Here is a 22,239-nt window from a genome sequence, read left to right as displayed (position 1 = left end):
TCAAGATATATAATTATTTAGGAAACAGACATTATCCCTAGTGTCATTTTCTAAAATGCTTTTTAAAAAATTGAGATTTGTATTAAAAAATAGAGGATCGCTTTAAGAAGCCAGGCAGCTTGAATGTTTAAATAAAATCTGTTTTCTGCAGACAAGACAGACTCCTTCCTGTTTCTGACTACTGGTTAGTCATGGTGGGATTTGTTTGGCTTTTATGAATGTCATTAAATTTTAATGTACAGATCAGATGTCTTATTGTAGGAAAAAAATGGTACAGTGTCTGTTTTGGCCCTATCATTTTACCACACAAGGGAACCATTAGTGGAGAACCAAATTGATTCCTGCAGAGCTTTTCCATTTCATCCTTTTTTTTTTTCTATTTCCTTTCTCCATGATAGTTATTCCTAACTTTCCTTTATTTTTTGTTTTTTCCAAATTTGAAACACTTATGCAGTAACTAGATCCTTGCAAATAGCTGTAATGCAACAGTTGCATTCTATGATGCTTATGTTTGTTTGCTATAATTTCATCAAGGTTTATGTTACCTGGAAATAAAATCAAGTTTGTGACTTTTTAAAGTTAATAATTTCTATGGGACAGATGATTTCATGATTGCCTTGTTGAAAATTCATTCATTCATTCATTCAACAAATATTGAGGCTGGCCTGGTGGTGTAGCGGTTAAGTTTGCACATTCTGCTTTGGCGGCCCGTGGTTTGCTGGTTCAGATCCTGGGCACCGACATACTCACCGCTCATCAAGCCATGTCCCATATAGAAGAGCTACAACTCTACAACTATGCTACACAGCTATGTACTGGGGCTCCGGGGAGAAAAAAGAAAAAAGAGGAAGATTGGCAACAGATGTTAACACAGGGCCAATCTTCCTCAAAAAAAAAAAAAAAACCATAAATATTTATTGAGCTTTTATTATGTATCAGGCATTCTACTCTGTGAATACATTAATGAACAAGATAGGCAAGGTCCTTGGCCTTGCTGAATTTATAGTCTTGTGGGAGATAGAGAAAACTAAATTGAGAGAGTGTGATAAGTCTCATGGGGAGCACATAGGCGAGGTACTCATAGATTTGGGATGGTTTCCGGAAGTAAGAGGCATTTAAAAGCAGAGTCTTAGAGAACAAGTAGGGGTCAGTCAAGCAAAAGAGGGGAAAGAGAGAGGTGTTTCAGTTAGAAGGAATGGCTCTAAAAAACCTTGAAGCAAAGCTCAGTGCTCTTCAACTAGTGATCTTCAGTGAGTGGTTGGCTATTCCTAAAGGACTTTTGAAATACTTCTGAATATTTAAAGTTTTCATTTAAACATTTTTTTTTTTTTTTTTGCTGAGGAAGATTCGCCCAGAGCTAACATCTGTGCCAGTCTTCCTCTATTTTGTATGTGGGTTGCTGCCACAACACAGCCACCGATGAGTGGTGTAGGTCTGCGCCCGAGAACTGAACTCAGGCCATTGAAGCAAAGTGTGCTGAACTTAAGCACGAGGCCACGGGGCCAGCCCTGGGTTCCTCTTTTAAGTGAACTCCTCTCCCCCCACCAAAAAAACACTTTTGGCTGCTCAGCTCATCTAAGTTATATTAAACTATATTAATATTAAACTATTAATAATTGGTTCACTTATTAATGCCAGAGACATTTTAATTAACAATGTACTGTTATAGGGCTGTTTTCAAACAGTCCAATGGATTTGTCAAACAAATGCATTTAGCTGGACGAATGAGAAATTTATCATTACCTCGTGCCTTTTCTTTGTGTTTTCTCCTATTCCTTTGCTTTGTCTGATTATTAGGTTTCACTTAACACAGTGGTTTGGCATTTTATTTCCAGATGTTAAATTTGAAACTGTTGTAAAAGATTTCAGTTGTCTGTGTAGTATCTTTTAATGGCAGTGTGTATAGGGTGAGGAGTAAGGAAACAAGGAGTTACAGAGATATAGCACCCTAAAGTAAAAGGTCCGAAACATTTTCTCATCATTTTTTGTTGCCAGGAAATAAGAAAAAATAGGGGATTAGTGCAGTGAATGAATGAATGTGCTGCCCTTAATTGTAAATTTTAAAAGCTAAAAACTTAGGTTCTATTATAAATTGGTCTTGGCTATTTTCCATGGGGAGAAAAATGTGAATTTGCATCCATTTACAGTCTTTGCATTTGCATATGATATTCTGCTTGGTTCTGCCAGTGGGTTAACGCCATGTTCCTCCCCACAGGGTTGAGAATGCTTGCACCAAGCTTGTCCAGGCAGCCCAGATGCTTCAGTCAGACCCTTACTCAGTGCCTGCTCGAGATTATCTAATCGATGGGTCAAGGGGCATCCTCTCGGGCACGTCAGACCTGCTCCTCACCTTTGATGAGGCTGAGGTAGGCAATCTCTTCCCCACAAAAAGCCTCATCATAAAAATAATAATGGAGGATTGATGATTGTTTAGGATGAGAAAATGTTGAATAGCTACACATCTGAATTACCATGTTTTCACTTATTGTTCACTCACTTGACTAAATACCCTGAAATATATTTTCAGGTTCGTAAAATTATTAGAGTTTGCAAAGGAATTTTGGAATATCTTACAGTGGCAGAGGTGGTGGAAACTATGGAAGATTTGGTCACTTACACAAAGAATCTTGGACCAGGTTAGTCATATCCAATTTTTATAATGAAAATTTTTATGGATTCTCCATGTTTGATCAAGAGGAAAGGGGCACTTCCCCCTACTTTTTGCAGAAGATAGGTAGTGACACATTGGGCTTTTAGGTGTCTCTACTCTGCTGATGGAGTTGATGCTGTGCTTCTACTGAGGAGATATTGTCTCTGAAAGCTGAATCTGCTTTCTACAAATCCTGGCCCTGTCTAATGAATTAAACTAGACATTGCAAATGTCGCTGGAGAAGGTAGGAAATACTTTTCTATTACTGTAATGCTTAAGGCCACCCTGAATCCTGACCTCTCCATTCCACGTTATACAGCATTCCTTCACTGTCTGCCAGCTGGCCTGTAGCACTTGCTAATTAGCCCGCCTACTATTATGGATTCATGCCCTAGCCCAAGCTGCATAATGTAATTAGACCTAGAAGGAGAGAAGAACTATTGTGGCTAAATCTCATTTTGAAATGATTATTTAGTCATCTGAGGACTGAATATTCAAAAATACATGAACAGTTACCAGCTTTTGATGTTATAGACATATAACATGAACTTGAGGGTCCTTAATGAATGAGACTAATGACAAGACACATCAACTGTTTAACTGGTCAGTATCACCTTATAAAATGCTTTTGTTTTATGCGAAATGATTTTTATTAACAGTATTTTTGTAAGGTTCCGGTGTAGTCATTCCATAAACTTATGGCAATTAAGAATTTCTCTGAGCCATCATTGAAGATCACCGGGAAATGGCTTTAGAGCAGTACTCTTTAAATTTTCTCATAACACTGGGAAAAAATTTTATTTCTTCAAATGAAATCTTATGTAGAATCCTAACATATAAAAGACAAAAATGGTGCTACTCTGGATGAAGCAGGGGCAGCCCCCCCTTTTCCACCTTCCTTTGGTACTCTTGACGATCTGTGAAACTACTTAAGAAATCCTAAGAGCAGTTTGAAAATCAAAGCTTTAGCGAATCACATAGCACCTTTGAATAATAACCAAAGTAAACAAAAAGGGTTAGCAGGCTGATTCCAAAACACCAGATGCTTTCAGATGCTGTCATCACTATAATTATTTTTATAATATTTCTAGTTGTTTCTAATTATAAAAGTAGTACATGCTTATTTTGGACAAATTGGAAAGTACAGAAAAATATAAAGATGAAAACAAAACACGTTATTATAATTCTAAAGATTCTTTTCAGCCATTAGAGTCTCAGTACTAAGTTCACATGATATTCTTACATACACAGGCGCAGTGGCCAGGTACATGGCATGAAACCTGTACACATGGTAGCCAGGCAAAATATTTTTCCCCCACTTGTGAATTTATTTTTTATGAATGTATATTTATTCATGTCAATATATTTTTATGTTTGTCAATGTGTTTATGTCAAATGTGTGAAAATTATGTCACATTTAGGATTTACATTTGATAAGTTACTTTTAATGAAAAGATAAAGTTGCATTAAGTTAAAATTGTCCTGAGAAATTCTGTATCATAAATGCTAGAGTTCAGTGATAGTATCTGTTGTTTAAATAAGTAAATGATCAGTTTGGACTTGGATAGTAATTCATAATAGATTTAGGCTCAGAAAGCCAGACTCTGGATTGTTTCACTACTCACCCTGCACAATTTATTTCTTATGCCCCAGGAATGACTAAGATGGCCAAGATGATTGATGAGAGGCAGCAGGAACTGACTCACCAGGAGCACAGAGTGATGTTGGTGAACTCAATGAACACCGTGAAAGAATTGCTGCCAGTTCTCATTTCAGGTATTTTCTGCCTGTCCTTTATCTTAGAGAGAAAAAACATGTTAACGTGTTCTAAACTCTGATGTTCATTTTCTTTTGCTGTGTGGTTGCATGTCTTTCAGCCTGGGTAAAAATGAGACCTGATAGATTGGATATTACCTGATGACTGCAGCTGATTAGCTAAGAACCAGTATTCATCTTCTCTAATGCTCTCCTCCTGCTCTTTGTTGGAAACTGCCCTTCCTGTTGCCTAGTTCTGTTCTCTATGTTGTAGAGCTGGTGGTCTACACCAATTGGGACCACTTTCCCATTGAGTAGAGCCCAGAAATGCAAATGTGGTGGCTACTCTCTCAACTAGCAAAAGGGAGTTACACTTATTGAGTATCTAGTATGTACAGACACATTATGGTTTATGTAGTTATCTTAGTCAAGTTGTGGGTTGATTAACTCTCAGAGGGCAGCATTTTCAAAATCTTATGAAGCATGTCACTGTGACCTCCAACAATTGCCTTCCTGCTTTGGCATTTCAAGTAGTAGCTAAAAAAGGAGACATGAATGTAAGAATTCAGAAAGCCCTTACATGAACCAGAAAACAAAAATTTGTTAATAGAGTCTTATGATCTTTCTGGGAAATAGTGAGGCCAACTGATCTATGTGGCAGAAAAGTTGTTAGGAAGAGGATTTCTTTCTAATCTGGGTAACTCAATAAAGTGTTGATGAATCTTTGTTTTTATAATTTTAATTATTTCATGGAAAGATACTCTCTCTAGCGCTTCACAGTATTTTTATTGTTTTCTTCTTCCTCGCTTTTGGGGGTTAGAAAGTCCCTGCTACATGTTGAGAGAAATCCTGGAAGATAAACTCAACACTTTGGGATCTTCCATTAGGATTGGGGGCAGCAAGATCTTCCAGTTACAGTTTTACTGACTGTTTTTATCTTGTCCCATTAGGTTTGTTTTAGATGGTGCCAGTGTTAGGGTTGGGATGATAACTGATTTAGAAGGATATTGGATATTCCATGATTGTAGGTCGTTAGTACGTGCATGTTAAATTAGTTCCCTGATCGTATTTGGTGATGTTTTGTACCTTGAGTTTTCTTTACAATGTTTTGTACCTTGAGTTTTCTTTACAATGAAGGTTACTGATGTAGGAACTTTATTGGCAGACTTGGCAGTGTTTGTTTTTATATTCTTTTTAAGACCTTAGAAGCCCAAAACATGTGTTCAAAGTGTAGAACACTTTGTGTGATATTTTTATACAGCAAGGTTAAATTCCAAGCTTAGTTTCTGATCTTTTGTTTATTTTTATAGCTATGAAGATTTTTGTAACAACTAAAAACTCAAAAAACCAAGGAATAGAGGAAGCTTTGAAGAATCGCAATTTTACTGTAGAAAAGATGAGTGCTGAAATTAATGAGATCATTCGTGTATTACAACTCACTTCTTGGGATGAAGATGCCTGGGCCAGCAAGGTAAGTGTTATTGGAGGAGAAATCAGCAAAATCCCAAATTCTCCCCTCCTGGGGGTTTGATTGTCTCATACAGTCATGTGTTGCTTAATGACACGGATACATTCTGAGAAATGCATTAAGTGATTTTGTTGTATGAACATCATAGAATGTACTTAAACAAACCTCGATGGTATAGCCTACTACACACCTAGGCTATATAGTATTAATCTTATGGACCACCGTTGTATGTGCGGTTCATTGTTGACCGTAATGTTATTATGCGGTGCACAACTGTATTTTATCTTGTATCGTGTGTAGACTAAGACTGTTCAGATATTATGAGATAATTTCTTCACTTTTGTTTCATGGGTTACTTGCTGCTTTTGCAAATTTCCTTTGCTCCAAGGTAGAACAAATAAGTAGTTACGTGGGATGAATGTTGGTTGAAGGCTGAGATGTGTAGCTTTGCCTTGAGGCTAGAGTCTCATTGATTGGGCTGATGGAGGAATTCTGGTGTGGTGAATTCCTCCACAGTGGCTCCCCTGGGTGGGAGCCCTGCCTTTTTTTGTGGGCGGTTGTTGCTAGGTGACTAAGTAAGATACAGAATATGCCTGTGACTGAATTTTATGGAAAACTTTTCCTTAACCAACCTTTGACCCAGAGAAATCTACAGAGGAAACTGTTGGCATTTCTAGGTGTGTCCCTTCATCATTCCATTTTCCCTAAGGAAAGCTTAATTAAAATATTAGTTTCACATTTGTCAGTTAATTTGCAGGGTCCCTTCACTCTTTGCCTAGAATTTCTTCTTGAACTCCAAAAGAGTTGGTAGCTTCCTTCTAAAGCCCAACAGCAGTCATTTTGTGTTGCTGCTGATCTGGTTTGGTTTGCTTCTCCCTGTCTAGTGACTGTCTGGGGGAACAGAGATGCTGGGGTCTATACTTTCCGTGTAGGAGCCCAAGATGCAGGCAGTGGGTGGAACATGCTGTCTCCAGGATCCAGCTTGCCCATGTGTGACCCAAATGTTGTCTCCAGGCTACCCAGCAGGCTGGCAGCAGACTAAAGAGGGGATTTTGTAGTGTGACTTCCATTGGGTGCCCAGTAGGGGTATGTTTGTCCTCCAGGACACCTGTAAGGTAAAGTCAAAGCTGGGGTCTAAAATCACCAGCCCTCTCTCTTGTTGCCCAGAAGGCAAATCCAAATATGCTGAAGAAATTAGTCAGCTTATCTTAACTACGGATTTGTTTGCAGAGGCTCGAAGTTCTTAAACAAGTTCTAAGACTGTATTTTTAAATCTATATGGTAAAATCATTTTAAGTCTTTGATATTTTACTTAATTTTGCTTTTGCATGTTTAACAACTTTCACTTCCCTGTTATGACTTCTTTATGCATCTTTTTTTGTTCTCTTGTTTGTTTTATTCTTTTTCTCACGTTTAGAAGGTAAGCTTTCTCTTGCCCTCTAGTTTCTTTTTCACTTAAAAAGAGAAAAAGCATGTCTGAGGTTTTCTTGTGCTGTGTGCTGTGCCTTATTCCGTGTGCTGGTAACACTGTGCTCGAATATGCGTCAGAATGTAATATAATATGGGACTCAGGGCTGTGCTGGGCAGACTGACTCTGGCTCATATTGAGCTATTTTTTTGAGGAAAGCAAAAAGAAAGACATTACTATGGGATACCAGGCTTTCCATATTTGGTGGGTGCTTTTATCTCTTTGACAGGTTCTTGAGAAATGTTCTGGCCTGGTCATCCCACTGACTTCATTTGAGGGACGGGTTTCCTCAGGTAGCTGGTGACTTCTAAGTTACCTGTGGACCTTGCTCTTAGGAAAGGAAACTTCCAACTGATGCCTTCTCTATATTTGCCTCTCCTACCAGTCTCCTTTGCAGGCTCTGGAATTTTGCTTTTGGAGAAGTGTCATTGAGGTTTTAAGCCATAATAAAAAGGGTAGCCTAGAGATTTTAAATGGGGCACCTGTCCTTCACATTACTCCTAGCCTCCAAAATCAAAAGGAAAAAAGTAAGGGATATCTAAAGTTTTTCCTGACTTCAGTCCATGGCTCACTGCATGTTCTGCTATCTAAGCTGTGAATCAGCGATAGTTCTCCCTGACTTCGTGTTCCCCTAGCCTAATCTCTTTCCTTATTCTCTTGCCTTTGCTTCTAGCAGATGAGAAACAGTAAAAATGAGGAGCAGACATTGCAGTCTTAATGTTTCTCTATTTTCAGAGGGGAAAAGTCATCCATCATTTAGTAAATAAGTGTTACTGAGCTGTATTTTGTGCAAGTGCCATTGAGAGCTGCTGCTTTAAGAAAAGAATGTGGTCAGTTGAGTTTTCCAGGACAAGGATTAGGCACTTGGGGGGGATATACAAGGGAAATAGTCCTGGTCTCCTCTGTGTACAGTCTTGTAGCTGTCTCAGTTGTATGCTGATCTGGAAGGAATCAGATTGTTAGGATGCAGAATGAAAGACAGCAAATAAAATTAGTTCAGCCAAAAGAAGCTCAAGTACATAATGACATCAGGGTGAGCAAGAAATGTTTATTTTTTAACCTCATTTTGCTTTTGTTATACATTTACCTGGTTCAAAAATCAAAATGCTATAAAAAGATGTGCATGACAAATCTTACTCCCGATCCCATCCACATCTACTCTACCTCCCCTTATCCACTAAGAGTAATCGTTTTATTAGTTGCAAGAATATGTGGAAAAAAATTTTACCTTGAAAATGGAAATTCGTAACTAGGGTTTTGGTTGTTTTTCAGTTTAGTAACGTTATTCATCTTTCATTGCTCAGCTGTAAGCAGTGAATTAATCAGACCTTGTGTCTGTGACCCCTGGGTTCTCATTCTGTTTAATACTTATGGTGTCTTTTACCTCCTCTGCCCCTACCAATAAAGAATTAACTTTGTCTTACCATACTTGTTTCATGCTTCCCCATTGATGCAGTTTTCTCCTGGAAAGTGATGGTTCCTCTAGAAAAGTGGGGGAAGAAAGTAAGTGGAAAAAATTCTTGGTAAAAGTGCGTCTCGCTGAATAAGTTAAAATTTTAAAGAGGCAATGCAATAGCCGATTATTTTACCCTGTATACTTACAATTCAAATTGCAGATTTACAGATTTAAAAGTGCTTTGACTTTAAACATTCATTTTATTTTGAAAGTAAAAATTTTCCCCTCCTTACATCAATAATCATCTTACAGTGATCGTTAAAAAATAGTTTAGCATTTTTCCTGGGAATACATTATGAAACAAAAGAATTTGTGAATTCAACACAATTCTAATTCTACCCTTTATAAATTTAGCAATCTATATTTAATCTTTTTTGTTTGTATTTATATTACTTGTATTGGGATGCATGCTGAGAATTAAAAGGAAGTGGGAAAAATTTAAAAAGCATTTCATTGCTAAGAAGTCTTGAACCCTTCACAGGTGCTCCGGTAACTGTACCTTGAGTCATTAGATACGATTATTCAGAGTTAGTTCCTGTGTTGGGTCTCCTCCCACTGTGGGCCTAGGCTGGTGGGGACGGATGTCGTGACTGACTCAGATGTCTTGCACAGATTACTCCTCTACCAGAGGAGGAAATATTGGTTAGAACATGTGATCCTATAATACTTGCCCTTACTGCAGACCACAGGGATTTAAGGGTTGATTTTTATTTCATTTTTGAAAAAATAAGGTGTATGTGAACTTTTTATGAGTCTTCTAGTGTTTTATTTTACCAGTTAATACAATGAAAGATTTATCTCTTGAAGTTTGAGATAAATAGTTAATTCAGGCATTTATGATATTTTATCCCCTTCGCACAAAAAGGAGAAAAGCACAAAATGTTAAAGGAATTGACATTTCCCTTCTGATCCAAATGATCTTTTAGTTGGTACATCTGATTGTACGCTCATAGGTGGCATAGAATCTTAGAGCTGGGAAGGTATTCTTAGAGATGAGGAACTGATCCCTGGAGGGTAACTTGCCTGAAGTCTCAGATGAGGAACTGATCCCGGGAGGGTAGACGACTTTCCCTCATCACTTAAATATAATTTGTAAGGTTTTGTTCCACTGCCCAGTCTATTCTTTGCAGAAACATCTTTGTTCAAAACACTGATTTGGGAGTGGAAGTGTGGTCAGGAATGGAATGGAGTGTGAAGGGTAGAGAGGGGAGGTGTTCGTGGAAAAAGGGAAAGTAGATTTGTCAGTGAAAGAGAAGGGGTCCTTAGTCCCATATTTAAAATTTTCAAGAGCCTGGGGTTGCAGGACCTCTCTTTCCCTGCTGCAGTTCCTCTTTGTCTATAGGAGGAACTCAGTGGTTCTCAGTATTATTCAGTGTTCTTTAGGTCTAACTCTATTAAATTTCAGGAGTGGTTCAGTTCTTGGGAAAGCATGTAGAAAGGAGTTCTTGTAGGTTGTCCTTCTACGTTTTGGTATGCATGGGCGAGTGCCAAGGCTCTGTGGTTTTTCTCATTTAAAACCTGAACTCATATGAGTTTTACAGTAAAAGGGACCATAGAAGGAGGGGACCAGAAACCTGCCAGCTGTCCCCAAAGCTGCATAACTAGATCTATTTTTTTTACACCCCTAAAAAAAAAAAAAGAACAGCACCACAAAAACCCAGAGAAGAGATTGATGGAGACTTTTCTCTTTCCGAAATTTGAGATTTTACAGAGAAAAGTAGCCAAGTGAAGGTGCGGGTTTTTTCTCTTCTATTTCATACCCAGATTGTGCTCTGGGTACTTAGACTTACATGACAAGGTTTAACTAAAAGCTTTGTACATAGTATAGTTGAACACAAGGGTTATGATTACTTTCACTTGTTATAAATGTGTCTCAAAATTGACTTCTAGTGCTAGTTGTTTAGTGAATTATATTAGATCCAATGTTATTATACTTCTTTTGTTGCTTATGACAGAATTCCGTCAATTCTGTAATAAATACTGCTCTTCAAAGGAAATATATAGGGGCCGGCCCCGTGGCGTAGTGGTTAAGTGCGCATGCTCCGCTGCTGGCGGCCTGGGTTCGGATCCCGGGTGCGCACCGACGCACCGCTTCTCCGGACATGCTGAGGCCGCGTCCCACATACAGCAACTAGAAGGATGTGCAGCTATGACATACAACTATCTACTGGGGCTTTGGGGGAAAAATAAATAAATAAATAAAATTATTAAAAAAAAAAAAAGGAAATATATATGAGATTCTTAGGAGACCAAAAAAAAATTGTTCCCATAGAAATTTTTGTTTTTAATAGATATGACATTAAAATGTATTGTGTTTAAATGACTATTTACAGCTTGCCCTATTCCAGAAAGAATTTAAGCTGGCCTTTTCAGTGACTATTTTATATCTCCAAAATTGTCTAAAATTCATGCTATTAAAAATTTTGGTAACTAATTGAAATTCCCAGTTTAAAAATGTAGCTTCATTCCAGATTTGCCATTGATTCTTTTTAGGGGAAAATGAACATCTCTTAACTTTAACTTCTGGATGTTGTCACATCTTCCACGCAAAAGTAAATTACATCCTGAGAATCAGATTCTTTCCTTGAAGTGTGGTGGCCATTCATGCTTTATTAGGGAGAAAAAGGCAATGATTTTTGAGGATACTGAATAGAGCAAAGCCAGTTTTTCCATTGTCTTTGAAATCATTTTGGGACAATGGAGAATAAAAGTGGTCATTTAGGTTAGTGAGGATTATGAATTTGATTTCTAGAGCTTATTTTCTGGACAGTATTAACCAAAGCCAAAATTGACAAGGTACAGATTTGCTGATTATTGTAGAAGGTTAGTGGAATCTTAGGCAACTCTCTTTGGTAAAAGAAAAAAGTTCTTCAGTTTCATCTCATGTAAAATAATGAGGCTTGGGGCCGGCCTGGTGGCCGTAGTGGTTAAGTTCGCGCTCCACTTCAGCGGCCCAGGGTTTGCAGGTTCAGATCCTGGGGGCACACGGACGCACCGCTTGTCAAGCCATGCTGTGGCAGCATCCCACATATAAAGTAGAAGAAGATGGGCACGGATGTTAGCTCAAGGCCAGTCTTCCTCACCAAAAAAAATGAGGCTTGATGTCAACAAACCTGAGACCAAATTGGCTTTCTAGGACTGATGCCCTGTTTCTTCATTTGTAAATTAAATGATATTTAAATTTGAAGTTCAATGAAGGGAGGGAAAAAAATGCCAGAACAGAACCTAACATGCAGGAAATGCTCAATTAAAGTTAGTTTCCTAACTAGTAGCCTTTAATACTAGAGTAGACACTAAAAAATTTCTGATCGTTGTTTCCCCTTGAATTTAGATTTTTGAAATGTAATAAATGTTTTTTTCACTGAAAATATGTGTTAGAAAAATAGTTATTAATACATTTTAAATTAAGTATTTTTACATGAATATAATTTCTCTTCTTCAGAGTGTGCACATAGTTCCTAGGTAAGAGAGCGTGATTTTTTTTTTTAATCTGTACCCACGCAAAGTCCTATAACGCGTGTTAGACCCTAAAGGCTATCCAACTCTCTGAGGTTGGGAGTTGCCTGAGACTCTCTTTAAAAAGATATTGATTTGGGCCTTGCTATTTTGGAATTAAGCTAAAGTTGACTTGAAGGCAGGATTTGCTGTATAGATTAATGTAGAACAAGATGGGGGAGGAGCAGATATTTAAACTGTTTGAGAATCAAAACACTTAAAAAATGCCACGTCTACTTGTATAATTAGAAATGGATTTTGAAATAGGTCCTCCTATGACTCTGCCTTTTATTGATAGATTGCTACCATAATTCCATGTAACTTGATAATATTTTATTTCCATTTTTTCAGTAATTTAGTTCACTTCTCTTTTGTTGCTATGACTGAGAATTTGCTATTTAGAGCCTTAGATAGCCAAGGTTACAACAGGAGAACAACCTATAATTTGAATAGGTACTTTGGAAAAGCTGGGGTCAGGCTGCTGACCTTATGCCTAACTATGAGTGCTTCCAGGGCTTATTTGTGCTAAGGTTGGGCCTTGTTTGTATTGGAAATGAGGATGCTCCTGGTGCCCCCGTGTGGAAAACTGGTGGTACAACACCTTAAGAACCCCAGTTCTGCAGGACTGGAAATTGATAAAAGGTAGGGATTTAAGGTATTGCCTAGAATTTCAGAGGTTAACTCTGTGCTTTGATGGATGGACTCTATAAGAGCCAGTTCTTTAGAGCAAAAGGGAGATAGGCTTTCTTTTTTTAAGGTGTTAAATAGAGACTTAAGAGATGGCCTGTCTGTCAATTATGAGAATGGGTACATGAGTATTTGTTATATTGTTCTCTGCATTTTTCTATATTTTAAAAACTTCATGAAAATATGTGTATGTTTTTCAAGTGACTAGTCTGTTGTTTCAGCTTCTCATGCTGTATCTTGGGAGATTTTATGCTAGTTTTATGCTAGTCATTATGAATCCTGATTGTAAACAATAAATTGAGACCCACTTATTTTATCCTGCCTCTTCTTCCAGGTTAGGGATGGTAAGGGAACTAAGAATGAGGAGTGGCAGGGAAGGCCAGAAAAACACTTCTTTCTCGTATTACATTTAGTGGTTTATTTGTGGAACTAAAAGTAAATTGCTGGATTAACATTTTCATTTGTTTTCCAACCAGTAATTCCAAGTTTTTCAAATTAATTAAATATAGTGAAACATCATCCAGTGTGTGTGTATTTCAAAACAAGATGTAAAAGAACTGTGATTTGTGGCACCACATGCTAATGAGGCTTCCCTGAAGCGGGGAGGGCTTTGGCAGGGCTAAAGTAGATGAATGTTGACTAGTGGAAAGGCTGATAATGAGGCATGTGACAACACTGCTTTTTCCTGCTGAAGACATTAAACATCTTTTGGCTTGAGCGATTTTACCAGTTTTCACAGTCTAGCAATAGGGAGGCCAGGAAAGAGAATAGAATTAACTGAAGATTTGCATGCAAGATGCTGCATTTTGACAGAAATAAGCATTATGGTGTGATGAGAATATTTTTAAGGCTGTTGTAGGACTACATTAGCCATTGTATGTTGTAACTTCTTCTCTGTCTTACTTTGTATCATGGTATCTCAATTTTTGCAGAGAAAATAATTGTGGTATTTCTCTTCAAAAGGACACTGAAGCCATGAAGAGAGCACTGGCCTCCATAGACTCCAAACTGAACCAGGCCAAAGGTTGGCTCCGTGACCCCAGTGCCTCCCCAGGTGATCCTCTGGTTCTACTTTTCTGATAGATAGAACAAAAAGCTAAAAACCAAGCGAAAAAAAAGAAAGAAATCTTTCCATAGTCTCATAATCCTGAGATAACTAGTACAATATTTGGGGCATACTCCGTTCTCTGATAGTTTTCACTAATTGAAGCATTACTAATTTTTAAAAGGATGAAGGGCATAGACTAACCACCCCTCATCAGGGAGGAATAAACCAAGCTGAACTGGGCATTCTTTGCCAAATTATTGGTTCACTCCTTCCTTGAATCAGAAAGGTAATTGTTTTAAATAAAAGCTCTTCTCTTCTAGTTCCCATTGGGCAGATTTCCATTTATGTCAATAAAGTACTTAAGCAGATTAAATGATGATGCCAATAAAAATTGGAAAGTAAAGTTGACTTATATAAAGATAAGACCCAAATAGGTCATTGAGCTAGGCTTTATGGATTTTCTAATCTAATATTTATTCAGTTTTAGATTAATATTTGAATGAATGTGAAGAGCCTAATGGAGGTTGGAGGTGCTAAGTACTATTAAACTGTTAGGGCCTATTTTCGTCACCCATATTCTTACCACAAGCTGCTTATTATCTCCAGATGGATATGGTTCCAAGTATCTTTTTTAGCAGTATCTGTGGTTGAAACTTCACCCTATGGTTGTAAGGGCACTACTTGGCTGTTAGCTATCAGACGTATTGCCTTATTCACTTGTCTTGTTTAAAATCATCCGTTCCTTCATGAATGAAATGACTTGTAAAGCATCCTCTCTAAATAATTAATGTGTCAACAATGTAGATATTGAATATCTTTTTATTTTAGGGGATGCTGGTGAGCAGGCCATCAGGCAGATCTTAGATGAAGCTGGAAAAGTTGGTGAACTCTGTGCAGGCAAAGAACGCAGGGAGATCTTGGGAACCTGCAAAATGCTAGGGCAGATGACTGATCAAGTGGCTGACCTCCGAGCCAGGTAAAATTCCTCTGCTCTTACCAGAGCAGTAGTGGGTAACAGATAGGATCTCCCTCCTAATGGAGTGATTCAGATAGCAAGTTTCTGCTAATTTTACTGAGTTCTCTTTGACTAATAAATACTATAGATATTATAGTCTACTAATTCTTTTGAGATTGAAGTGAATTTTCCCTTTGCTGAACATTTAAAATATGCAGGTGCCTTGTAATAAAGTTGAAATAGAAATAGAAATCTGGTTTTCTAGTTTCTAGCCATTGGCTTATGAAAAATAAGGGGCGGTGTGTGGATATCTTTTATGAAGGATAGGTAGGAAGAAACATAAAGAGTAAAGACATTGGAATTATTTCACATCATTTTTAAAATCAATTAAATAGGCTATCCTCTAAGTTGGTCATTTCTGGGCTCTTTTGAGTTTCTATTTCATCACTGTTCATTTGGCTTTATAATTCTTTTACCTATCTTTTACCCACCTCAAGTCTTGGCTTTTAGAACTTTTTCCTCCATAAGCTAAATATATATAGTTTGCTATTAAGAAAACCCAGTATAATATAGGTTTGTTTGGAACTCATACATACAGTGAATGCAGTTCTAAGAGATCCCCATTTTTAGGAATTTTATAATATGAACATTGAGAAAAATTGAAGTATGATGAGACACTAGGGTAGATGAAGTTTAACTTTGCTTTGAGAATGTCACGAAACATCTTGAGATAATTGGAATATACAGGGTCTCCATACAAACTAAGGCCTCAGAAACACTCTTTGACATGTTGCGCACTATTACACCTGGTCTCAAATGTATTAACATAATAGACTTAAGAATACAATTCTTGGGGCCGGCCTGGTGGCGTAGTGGTTAAGTTCACGTGCTCTGCTTCGGAGGCCCAGAGTTTACAGATTTGAATCCCAGGTGCGGACTGACGCACCACTCATCAAGCCATGCTGTGGCGGCATCCCACATGCAAAATAGAGGAAGATGGGCACAGATGTTAGCTCAGGGCCAATCTTCCTCAGCAAAAAGAGGAAGATTGGCAACAGATGTCAGTGCAGGGCCAGTCTTCCCCACCAAAAACAAAAAAAGAAGAATACAATATTTAAAGAGTGGTTCTTAACCCTTTTTGGACCAAGATCGTTTTAATAATCTGATGAAAGCCATTAATCTCTACCTAAAAAAATGCGTGTAAACATGCCCATATAATATTATCTATAATTTCCAGGGGTCTAGGGATTCACTGTAGCCCTGGAAGCTCCATGGGTTTCAGGTTAAGAGTCTCTATCTTGAAGGGAAGAAGGAACAGCATAAATAAATGTGATCTCATTGAGCTCAGTGAGCCTTTTTCTCCTGCTGTGGAGTAGTCTCCACTGTCATGAGCATGACAGAACTTTACAGATAGGACAAAAAGAAGTTCTGTTCCCATTTGGAGAAATACCAACGTAGTTTGACAAGATTCTTGGCTCTTCTAATTTCTCACTGCTGGCTCTTTTGTCTGCTGCCTTTTCACAGTGTGGTAGACAGTTTTCACTTGGAATTCTCTAATACACAGTTGTATGTATTTAGAGAAAGATGAATTTAAGCAAGAGAATGAGATAGTTGCTGTATGGGATCGACCATAAATCTGTAAAGAGAAAAGGCTAGAGAGGAAGGAGCAGCTATGAGCCTGCTTCATACTGGAGCCTGCAATATCCTTTCACAATGAAAGATTGGAAAACTATCTCCCTGTTATCCGTTCTTAACTATGCCTGGCTGTTTAACATTTTAATGGCCGAAACTCAGTAACAATTTCCTCATTGATCCTCTTCTATTCAGTCACCTAGAGTTTCTAGATTATAAGTATGTATTTCCACCTCATGGGACTCTAAACTTTTTATTTTGAATGAAAAATTATGTAGCCCATAAATACTTTTACTTTTTCACAGTTAAACTCTTATATCAAAAAGGTTCCTCATCATGAATTACTAGATTTGAAGGAAAAAAGCAAATTAAATCATAAAAAGACTATTTCCCCAAAGTCTTCCACTCCTCTGCTATGTAAAAGGGAGGTGTCAAAGTACAAATAAAAGATATATATACCTGGCAATAAATATTATTGAGTTTATTACCTCAAGTATTGGTATAGATGAAAAATAGAGATAAATTTAAAAAGAGGATAGCTAAATGAATGACAGATCATACTATTATTAAGGGAAGCAAAGATATTTTAGAATTCATTCTAAAATCAGAAGCTCAGGTTAAGATGATCAGCCACGCCATTCTACCAAATGATAAAGTTGCCACTCCTATCATTGAGTTTACCAGGCTGGGTGGATTAAAAAATCTGAATTTAGGGCTGGCCCCGTGGCTTAGTGGTTAAGTGCGTGCGCTCCGCTGCTGGCGGCCCGGGTTCAGAACCCCTGGCGCACACCGACGCACCGCTTCTCCGGCCATGCTGAGGCCGCGTCCCACATACAGCAACTAGAAGGATGTGCGGCTATGACATACAACTATCTACTGTGGCTTTGGGGGGAAAAAATAAATAAATAAAATCTTAAAAAAAAAAAATCTGAATTTATAAAAAGATGGCAAATCTAACTTTGTTATGACTTGGAAAGTCTCTTATAAAGGGAAAACAAGTTTCTGCTAACTCACATCATTTTTTTGTAGTAGTAGCATACCATTTCTGAGAGAGGAATTATGAAATTAGTTCTTTAGGAACTTGATGGGAAACAATGGTTTCTTGTCACCATGTGCTTTTTTTCCTCAATACTAACTGCTTTTGATATTTACAGATTGCATAGGAGTGAAAGGTAGACATTTAAGATTATCATTAGGTTCATTATAATAATAATGACAATTCAATAATAATAATAGTTATATATGGGTATTGCTTTATTGCCAAAGGGTTTTCAATTATATCTTTTTGCTTAAAGCCGCTCTGTTTGGTAAGCAGGGCAAGTATTGTTACCTACCCACCTCTCATTTTATAATTTAGAAAACTGAAGCCCAAGGAGGTTAAACATTGTGAACAAGGTTCCATAGGTACCAGGAGTCAGGATTTGAACACAGATCTGCTTGGTCCTAGTGTAGGGTGCTTTCAATAACACTGTGCATGCTGCCTCCTGAAACATTTTCAATATATATTTGCCAGTAAATAAGACAATCTAATGGCCTGTTTATTTCTAAAGCACACTTTACTATGGTAACAAAGTAATGTTTGTTTGGCAATAAGATTACAAGCACAATCCCCCCCCTGAAATTTAGGCTTGATTGCGTAATCACCACCAGGAGGAGAATCATTATTATCAAAATTTGCAGGCCTGATCTTTAAAGTGGTTATGCAGTTCCACAAAGCTAACGTGTATTTTTATTTTTTATTTATTTTTTATTTTATTTTATTTATTTATTTTTTCCCCCAAAGCCCCAGTAGATAGTTGTACATCCTTCTAGTTGCTGTACGTGGGACGTGGCCTCAGCATGGCCAGAGAAGCGGTACATCGGGGCGCGCCCAGGATCCGAACCCGGGCCGCCAGCAGCAGAGCATGCACACGTAACCGCTAAGCCACGGGGCCGGCCCTAACGTGTATTTTTAAAAGCGAAGGAGAAAGTAGATGGTTTGGGCCTTTTGCTTTGCTTATCTCTGTGTTTTCTTGTATTATCCCAGATTTACTAGAGAAAAGGAAAAAGACAAGCATGTAAACAAAAACGACATATACTGTGCTTTTAGTAATATTTTGCTGTTAAGTATTTGAGAGAGTACAATGACAGCATCTGTCTGTTTTGAGTAGAGGACAAGGCGCCTCACCGGTGGCCATGCAGAAAGCCCAGCAGGTGTCTCAGGGTCTGGATGTGCTCACAGCAAAAGTGGAAAATGCAGCCCGCAAGCTGGAAGCCATGACCAACTCAAAGCAGAGCATTGCGAAGAAGATCGATGCTGCTCAGGTAGTAATGATGCTTTTCAGGGAGGGTGGGAAATAAAAGAGAAGGAGAAATGTTCCATAAATATCCTGTATCTCTCGCTCTCTAATTTACTGGGGGTGGATAGTGGATGTTTGTAAGTGATGACTGATTCCCAGCAGTCACCAACGTTAACACCTCCCCTGCCACCACAGGTTTAGACTAATGTTTATCTATATTTTGAGATAGAGATTTTGAATACTTCAATTAATTAAAAGTAAGCACTCTGAGTACCGAGAGAATCCTAGTTCCTGATGTAGATTACAATATATTAAAACTTCATCTCAGAATTCACAACAATATTTGGTCATAGCAGTGTTTAAGGGTTCAAGTTTTCTGATACCATTGTAAAATAATTTTCAAGTATTTCACAAAGAAACACAAATGTTTGAGAAACTGAAGAATTAATAAGGTGTGATTAATTCAAAGATAAGATAAAGCTTGTGAAGATATTTTATTTTAATGGGGAAGAAAAAAATCATTTTTAAAAAGATGAGGAATTGATTTGATTTTACCTGAGCTAAGAACCTATGTAAAATAATAAGGATCAGCATGACAAAAACAATTACTGGTATGCCTTGTGATTACTTTCGAAATATTTCTGATGGCCGTGGTAAGTTTAATAAAATGTGGTTTGTGAGTAGATCAGAGTGTTTCACTTTCCATTTCTTTGTGGGTAGAACTGGCTTGCAGATCCAAATGGTGGACCAGAAGGAGAAGAACAGATTCGAGGGGCTTTGGCTGAAGCTCGGAAAATAGCTGAATTATGTGATGATCCTAAAGAGAGAGATGACATTTTACGTTCTCTCGGAGAAATATCTGCTCTGACTTCTAAATTAGCAGATCTACGAAGACAGTATGTATTTGATCACTTAAATTGCCCTTTAATCTCTCTCTTTTTTCCCTTAAGCACCTATATAGTTGAATTCTGTAGGTTAAATGCACACATGATACTCTTCCACTATATTCTCCTCGATCCTGTGTGACATGGCTAGGTCAGATATTACTGTATTTTATCACTGACATAACTGAAGTTTAATGATTTATTGCTGATCACATAGTTTTACATTAATAAATTTAGGATGCTAAGATCTCCTTTTTTGAGATCTATTTTTTAAATTTCTAAGCTATGACTTTTCCTATTACATAATATTTGTGACATATCTGTATCCTAGGCATGTGTGGAAAATAATTTTTGTGGCTAGCTATGAAAAGAATCGTGTGTGTGTGTGTGTGTGCGCGTGCATGTGTGTGTATGGTGTGGTGTGGGGAGTGGGATGGAGGGGGAAGGCATAAGAAGATACGTTCTTCCTTCCCTAGCAATGTTATTTCTGAAGTAGCAATTAGAAAAGATTCTTAAATATGACATCCTCACCACAGTTTCTTCTCTTAAAGGCTTTCATGGCACCTACTTTGATTAGATAGAAAAGAGGCGTTGCTTTCTTCCTTTGATAGATATTTTTCTTTCTTTAAAAAAGAAAACCTACAGCAATGCTAAAAGAACATTAAGAAAGGGTATGATGTCAGAAGTGTACAATTTGCTTCTTTCCCACCTTAGTCCTCCCGCCACTTCTGCATGGATAACCATAGTCAAGTATCTTGTGAGATTTGGCTTTTCATTTCACTTTCGTGTTTCATTTCCTGTTCTTCCATGGGAGAGTGCCAAACCTTTTTCCAAAGAGGTGCTTCAGAGTTCTTTCAAGTCTTATATTGATTAAGAGGGCAATGTTGGCTAAGAAAGCAAATTCCTGCCTAGGATCATGAAATAGGAAATGAGTGGGAGCAGGGTAGACATACTTTAGGCAGGAGGTTGTGGTGATAGAGACCACCTTAGGTAATAGCTCAAATTTGATTATATATCAAGCTCAATCATTTGGGCATCACTGTTTTACACCCCAAATCTTGAATTATTTAGGTGGGGAAAATGTATAATTTGACAATTGTAAAATATAATGTCAACACAGTGAGGTCTGTGTTCATTAATATTAGCCCATTAATATAATCTGTTTACATTCTTATTAGATTTAAAAATACTCAAAGGAGGAAACTATGTTCTCAGGACCCTAACACAAGTCCATATACATAGCAGGAACTCATTAATGTTTCTTAATGATGAAGAGAGAATTAATGGTAATGGTGATAACAGCAGACCTTCATGTGTGGTCACATGCCATCATTATTTATTGCTATAATATATACATATACATAATCTTCTGGCGGCAGGAGTAGCCATGATCAGAACCATGGTAAATACCTTCTTTGTCCAGCTTTATAGTGGAGAAAGTATAGAAATTTAGAATAAAAAAGGAGCTCTTAAGAGAGTATTTAAATTAGTCATTCTGGCACGTAGGCTACTATTTTCATTTTTATAGGTGAGATAGGTAAGATTAGCCTGAAGTTTACTTTTTTTCTATGACCAAGTGAACTTGAGATATAAAATGAACATATAAATGTTATGTTCATAATGGTTAGAATCTGAAGTCTTTGGAATAAAGTTTTGGGGGCGGTTATATCTCCCTTTGTGATATAATGTGGTTGTCTTTTTATTTCTGTGTTGATGTTCTTGTTGAGGTTCTTTGGTTGCAAGGAACTAACTCAAGTAAAAAGTGGAGGTTTATTGAAAATATATAGAGCCATCTAATGGAACCCAATAGCTTGAAGTATGGCCAGATCTTGTGGCAACTGAAAGCACCTCCCTCCACCTCTTACTAGCTATGTGGTGTGCTTTGTGTGTTTCACTTTGTGTTGACTTTATTTATTTGGGTTCTTCATCTAGCTTTGACCTGCCATGTTTCAGGCTTAATATGACTTTCCAGCTCTAGATCTCACCACTGGTTGACTATGCAATGTTTCTGAAGTATGGACCAAAGACCACCTATCTCAGAATTACCTGGGAAGGTTGTTAAAAATGCAGACTCCTGGACCCCATCCCAGATGTACTTAATCAGATTCTCTTTTGATGGTGGCTTTAACAATGCATTTAAAAATAAGATCCCAGGTGATGTTTATTCACACTAGACTTGGAGACCACCAGAATCAAATTGAGTGCCTTATCTGACTGTGGGCATGTTGTGTTTGAGTTAGATAACTACCCAGTTCAATCAGTTATGGCAAGGATTGGGGATTATTTGATACCAACATAAGGCAATACATATAGTGTCAAAGAGTGAGGACTCTGAAGTCAGACGGAGTGCCTGGGTTTGAATCCTGACTCCACCAAAGTAAGTGTTGGAACCTTGGATAATTATCCAACCTTTTTGTGCCTTAGTTTTGTTTTTTAAATAACGTGGATAATGCTGGTATTTA

General features: G+C 37.7%; 1 protein-coding gene across 2 annotated transcripts in view; it reads left to right on the top strand.

Annotated features, from left to right (window-relative positions):
* The window catches only part of VCL (vinculin), a 104,427-nt gene that overhangs the window by 54,676 nt on the left and 27,512 nt on the right, over nucleotides 1-22,239 (top strand). For both annotated transcript variants that reach the window (XM_058543132.1, XM_058543131.1), the window contains exons 3-10: nucleotides 2,216-2,366; nucleotides 2,528-2,636; nucleotides 4,304-4,426; nucleotides 5,716-5,876; nucleotides 13,943-14,033; nucleotides 14,856-15,003; nucleotides 18,765-18,918; nucleotides 19,614-19,789. In XM_058543132.1, coding sequence (XP_058399115.1) covers nucleotides 2,216-2,366; nucleotides 2,528-2,636; nucleotides 4,304-4,426; nucleotides 5,716-5,876; nucleotides 13,943-14,033; nucleotides 14,856-15,003; nucleotides 18,765-18,918; nucleotides 19,614-19,789 — 1,113 coding nt within the window. The remainder of the gene's footprint in view (nucleotides 1-2,215; nucleotides 2,367-2,527; nucleotides 2,637-4,303; nucleotides 4,427-5,715; nucleotides 5,877-13,942; nucleotides 14,034-14,855; nucleotides 15,004-18,764; nucleotides 18,919-19,613; nucleotides 19,790-22,239) is intronic.

This window comes from Diceros bicornis, chromosome 6 (assembly GCF_020826845.1).
Source record: "Diceros bicornis minor isolate mBicDic1 chromosome 6, mDicBic1.mat.cur, whole genome shotgun sequence".
In the NCBI taxonomy this organism is placed as follows: domain Eukaryota; kingdom Metazoa; phylum Chordata; class Mammalia; order Perissodactyla; family Rhinocerotidae; genus Diceros; species Diceros bicornis.
The sequence above is the reverse complement of the archived record's forward strand: the minus strand, read 5'-3'. Positions and strand labels throughout refer to the sequence as shown.